The sequence below is a fragment of the Eurypyga helias genome, unplaced genomic scaffold (assembly GCF_000690775.1).
Source record: "Eurypyga helias isolate BGI_N326 unplaced genomic scaffold, ASM69077v1 scaffold16781, whole genome shotgun sequence".
NCBI lineage: Eukaryota > Metazoa > Chordata > Aves > Eurypygiformes > Eurypygidae > Eurypyga > Eurypyga helias.
This window is the reverse complement of record NW_010229162.1, coordinates 15,212-20,405: the sequence shown is the minus strand read 5'-3', so window position 1 is coordinate 20,405 and position 5,194 is coordinate 15,212. Positions and strand designations below refer to the sequence as shown.

The 5,194-nt window shown below is 48.2% G+C and overlaps 1 protein-coding gene across 1 annotated transcript in view; it reads right to left on the bottom strand.

Moving 5' to 3' along the window:
• The window catches only part of GLB1L2 (galactosidase, beta 1-like 2), a 21,804-nt gene that overhangs the window by 2,534 nt on the left and 14,076 nt on the right, over positions 1-5,194 (bottom strand). Inside the window, exons 11-17 of the mRNA XM_010160306.1 lie at positions 4,821-4,958; positions 4,151-4,231; positions 3,825-3,931; positions 3,285-3,431; positions 2,830-2,901; positions 2,450-2,528; positions 1,181-1,268 (exon numbers count right to left, since the gene is read on the bottom strand). Coding sequence (XP_010158608.1) covers positions 1,181-1,268; positions 2,450-2,528; positions 2,830-2,901; positions 3,285-3,431; positions 3,825-3,931; positions 4,151-4,231; positions 4,821-4,958 — 712 coding nt within the window. The remainder of the gene's footprint in view (positions 1-1,180; positions 1,269-2,449; positions 2,529-2,829; positions 2,902-3,284; positions 3,432-3,824; positions 3,932-4,150; positions 4,232-4,820; positions 4,959-5,194) is intronic.

Here is a 5,194-nt window from a genome sequence, read left to right as displayed (position 1 = left end):
CGTTCCTGCCAAAGTACAGGGACACGTCCTTGCAAGTCTGCGGTAACTAGGGGCAATCTGGCGTTATTTCTTACCTGTGGCAACAATTTGGGACCAGAGGGACAAACAGAAGAGAAAACAAGGGGTGTAGAAGTCCCGCAGAAGCCTTGAGCTTCTGTCAGAACACGTTCCTTCCGACCCTTGCAAACTGCATCTCTTGGATTCAGGGAAGTTATTGATCCAGTGCAGCTTGACTGCTGCTGAATTATTCAACTAAAAGCCTCCGACAGTTCCTTCCACAATACCGCGCGCTCCATATCCTCCCACGCAGCGACTGTAAGCTGATTGTGTTTCACTGCTGCTGGTCAAGTGCCAGTAACTGACGGTGGTGCTGACTAATCCTGCTTTTGTTTGGGCATGGCAGTTTGCTTGCTGTCATGTCCCTCCCTCGGAATATTCTTCCAAAACCCTGCAGTCAAAGGCCATGCGAGGTACCCCATCGATAAGAATCCTTCAGGTAGCCCCCAGCAGCCGTTAAGTTTGTCCATAGAAACTTCAAAATGCAGACTTTTTTCCCTTTTACGAGCCATTTTGATTTAACGTAGCCTCTCTCTCCTTCCTACACAAAATGCGGGAGCTGTGGTATCTTGGGGGATGCACATGTGTTACTTTCTGGTATTAACACAACTGCAGTCTCTGTGGATCGTGGCCAGAGTCCGCAGGGCATCTGATGCCCAAAACGTTTGCTATGGTTTTCTGTATCTACTCACAGATGCTCCTTGACCTGCCCCTGCTAGATTTCTTTTTCAGTCTTTCTTGAATTAAAGCAAAATTACTTAAAAGAGAGGAAGCCATCTGGACTTGTTAATGTACTAATAGCAGCTTCCTAGAATTAATCCGTCCCTTTGAATGACTAAAAATACCAGCCACACTGCTAATTTCAAGACACAAACTCCTCCATCACGTGGGTGCGCTGGGACCCACCCCTTTGGATAAGCCGTGCTCTTACCTACCCGATCGAACCGTGCTGCGCGGGCTGCGAGGCAGTCTTTAAATCCTCCACAACAGAAAATCCACCCGCCCACTTCGACTTGCGTTGCCTTTCTGATGCATTTAACCTCTACCCAGTAGATTCTGTACTGCTGGTCAACAGTTGGTTTCAAACGAGGAAGAGAAAAAAAAAATGTGAAGTCTCACACACCTTTTCATGAAGCCAGGTTTCATCTCCAAACTGTAAATCTTGAAGTTCCTCAAGGGGGTTTTGTTCAAGAAGACGTCACCAATTAAGCCTGCAAGAGCAATGGGGGTAATGAAGAGTTGAAAAACAGCTAAAGCAGATAGATTTTTCCTATGTGAATGCAAGGAACAGCAGGAGATGGAAAGCAGCCATGCACTGCGATGGAATTAGAGTCCATATGGTCCCGTTGCTCATCCAGATTGAGTGGGGAACATTACTGTGCCTTGGCCCCTCCGCTCCCTCCTTTGCTTCAACTCACCAAACAAACACCCTCCAAGCAGCACACCTTGTTGGCACAGGCACCAGACGGGGGTTCGCTGTTACTGCTGGGTTTCAGTTCGCTGTCCGTCTATAGGTTCTTGTTTTAAAGCAGCAGATCACTTCCTTCTCTCACAGGCACAGCAAAATATGCCGTGGGCAAGCACTGATGTCCAGGGCTGATCCAGTGCTTTTCACCCAAGGATCTTAAGAAGTAATTTACCTTTAGCACTCTCTTGTTTAAGTTATTCTCCATGCAGCAGGCAAAGCCTGGTTCCTAGCGCAGCCTCCTGATTACAGGGCTGCAGTTGAGACTGCCCAAGCAGCGCAGAGGCTTTATGCACCTCTTCTGCCGTACAATAAAACTGGTACAGTCACATGCCTAACCCCATTAGCCTATTCTGCATAGTTTTGGCAGACAGTTCCCCACTATCCCAGGGCTTTGACCTGTTCCGGCTCCACAACCGTGTGAGACAGCCTTGAACATTTCAGTAAATTTTGCTCAACAAGATGCAATTCATTCTTCCTGATCCTGAGTTTTGAAATGTTGTGAGCCTCCGATATCAAACCACAGATGGAAGAAGGTATTTTCCTTCTCTGCCTGTGAAACAACACGCTCACAGAGCACGAGAAAGGGGACTCTACCATCACCTAGCAAATCTAGAGCGGAATAAGATTCAGTGATGGCCTTGGGTTTAGTTGTACCCCTATAAATAAGCAGCCTGAATGCAAGCCATCAAGCAGCCACTACTCTCCATCTACCATCACTCCAGACAGGGTGATGACTGGTGGTTTTAACCGCTTCCCTCCGTCATCCCGCTGCCCACCGACTCCCAGGCAGTCCTGGCTAGCACTAGCATAGCTGTGCTGGGTCTTCAGCGTGGCTCCGTGCAAAGCACCCAGGAAAGACAGTCCTACAGTGCGTAAACTCTGAGAACTATCTGGGATGGTTTGAGAACAAAGACCGTAACTCACCTTTCCTCTGCTCGTTCAGTGCCAGGCCGTAATTGACGCGACCACGGTTCTCTACCAAGAGTCGTAACTGCCTGAATCCCTTTTAAAAAACAAGAAGGAAGCGCATCAGCTGGACCAGTGCGCAGCAAGTGCTGTAGCAGCCACGATGCTTGCTTACCAGAGGTCAGTAGGGGTGTTTTAAGAGGGGAGGTGGCACCAATACCTTGGGCAGTTGTAATTTATCTGTTTAAACTTCTGGCTTATGTGAAAGAACAGTGTCCCCGTATCTTCTATCTGTATCTTATTATCTATAGCTACTGCCCATAGATATGCCACTGAGGAACGCTCAGCCTTTCACGGAAGTTTTGTCTCTGTTATCTACTGCCATCTCAGTTAGTTACCTGTCCGTCGGGAAGGGAGAGCTCCACGGTGTTGTAGTCCAGCTCACCAACAAACATGGTGTTAACGAACACCTGCAGGGCAGAGCACAGGGGAGGAGAGCAGCTTCTCATCAATTATCCTACAGTCGTGTGTTGCTTAGGTTACTGAAGTTGATGTGGGGAGGAAAGTTTCTACATGAAACTAGAACTCGGCACCCGTAACTGTATCCGTGATTCAGTCTAGGTGGGGAATAAAAAATCACCTTTCTCAGAACATTCAATATTCTGATGTTTAAAGAGGAGTTTTAGTAGTCTGGAACCTCAGGCTGCGTTACAAATGGTGAATGGGGCTTAGCTGGGAACTGAAAGCTAAAACTTCCCATTTTCCTTCATGGTTGGCCCGTTTCCTGCCTGGCTGCCAAGAGCAAAGCATTTACATCTGACTGACGGTAGCCACAGCTCCATCCGCTCCTTACCTGCGCTCGGTCACGGACATGGTCCCTGGAATGCAGCTGTCCACCACCAAATATGACGGTCTCGTAGAGCACATACCCATACGACTGCCCACTGCTATCATTTAGATGCAGATTCTCCATGTTAACGGGAAACTCTGACCTAAGGGGCTGCAAAGGAGAAACAAATGTGATGCAGAAGTGGCCTCTCAGCACGGACAGGCCACGCAGAGGCAATTCATTAAGACAGGTGTCCCGTTCTGCCACAGGTTACGTTTACCCTGTAAGTCTCTGAGCTCCGTTCCAACGTTATGAATTACGTTATGGCCCTATGAAAGCTACAGCAGCGAAGAGAAAGTGCCAGAAAAGGGAGCCCAGGACTTGCAGAACTGGAATTCCAAGAGAACACAAGCAGCAGTAAAAAAGGTGAGATATAAGATTTGCCTCCGTTGCCTATCCTTGACAAAACATTCCCCAGCATTGTCCTCAGGGGGATTACAAGCCAGTGCACTAATCGCCTTTTCCAGCTAGGAGGTGATGCCTGTTAGGAATTGGGAGTACTACCTGCAAGAGAGATGGTAACACATCCCAGAGAGAGATGTATTGATGCAACAGGATTGCACCGTACGATGCCTTGCTTTCAATCATGGGAGGCAGAGGAAGAGGCTGGCCTGCGATGCAAAAAGAAAGAGAAAGATGGAACAACTACTTCAGATGCAAAAAGCCAACACAGAATTGAGGCCCCTCCAGACGTCCTTTGGACCTCCCTCCCACCTTCTGGGAGTCAACCAACCAGGGTCACAGGGCTCCAGCTGAAGGGCCGGTTTAAACAAGTCTCTGATTTAGCACTCTAGGTAGAACAGTAGTTTGGTTCTTGGGTTTATAATTACCAATGACCATGCTGAAGAGTTGTCGGAGCTTGAAAAATTTGGATGTATAGTCTCCAGCTTCTGTCAGCACAGCGTCGTAATCTGAAAAAGAAGAACATACGTTTTTAAAAATGTACAGCAGCTCTGGGACAGCCTTCATGGATGCTCATCAAAGAAGTAAAAGCCCAAGACACAATTTTCTTGGCACTGCCTACGTTTCGGAAACCTGTACGCTTTTATCTGTGAGAATGTAGCTAGACAACCATGGAGTTGCTTCATTTGGAGCGGAGTCGCTCACCGAGGAGCAACGTACTTTGATATCTAATTTGCAGGTATCCAGAATTTCACGCAGGATAAAGCCAGCAGTCAGCAATTTTAACAAAGGGCTTTTGGGATGAAAAGAGCTTTATGGTACAATTTGACTTGGCAAAATTAAAAACCAGAACGGTATCTTGGATCACCACCTTTCCCTAGAAAAAAAAGCCAGGATGGAGGTAACATGAAGCAAAGTCATCATCTGCAACTTCTATTCCCAGTTCAGAACGAGGGGATGCTCCACATCCTGGAATGGGACTGGAAACACCGTACTGATCATTTCTCAAGGCTTCTGCCAACTGGAACTGGCCCAGGGGTTAGTGTGAGCTGTGCTCTCACAGCAGGCGCGTGGGCAGGGCAGCGAAGGACCACTCACCGTAACTGGTGACATCTGACTTGTACTCCTCAGCCTCCAAGGCGCCGTTCATGAACCCGAAGTTGGTGCCTCCGTGAAACATGTAGAGATTGATGGATGCTCCTAATTTGAGGACGCTTCCTACAGTGTTCACCATTTCTGCAAAGGAAGGGCAGCGCCGGGAAGGCCAGAGCATGAAGTTAGGTTAATGCTCCTCCAGGAACTCAGAGCAGACACAAACACTCTGGTCCTTGTCAGTCACGCCTGCGTCGTGACCGCGATACTGTAATTACTGCGATACACATCTGCGTCTTGCCCTCAGGTAAGGGCAGCAGGTCTACCCACATAGCGGGACATACACAGACCTCTCCTGTAGGTGAAAAAGGGTAAAGCTC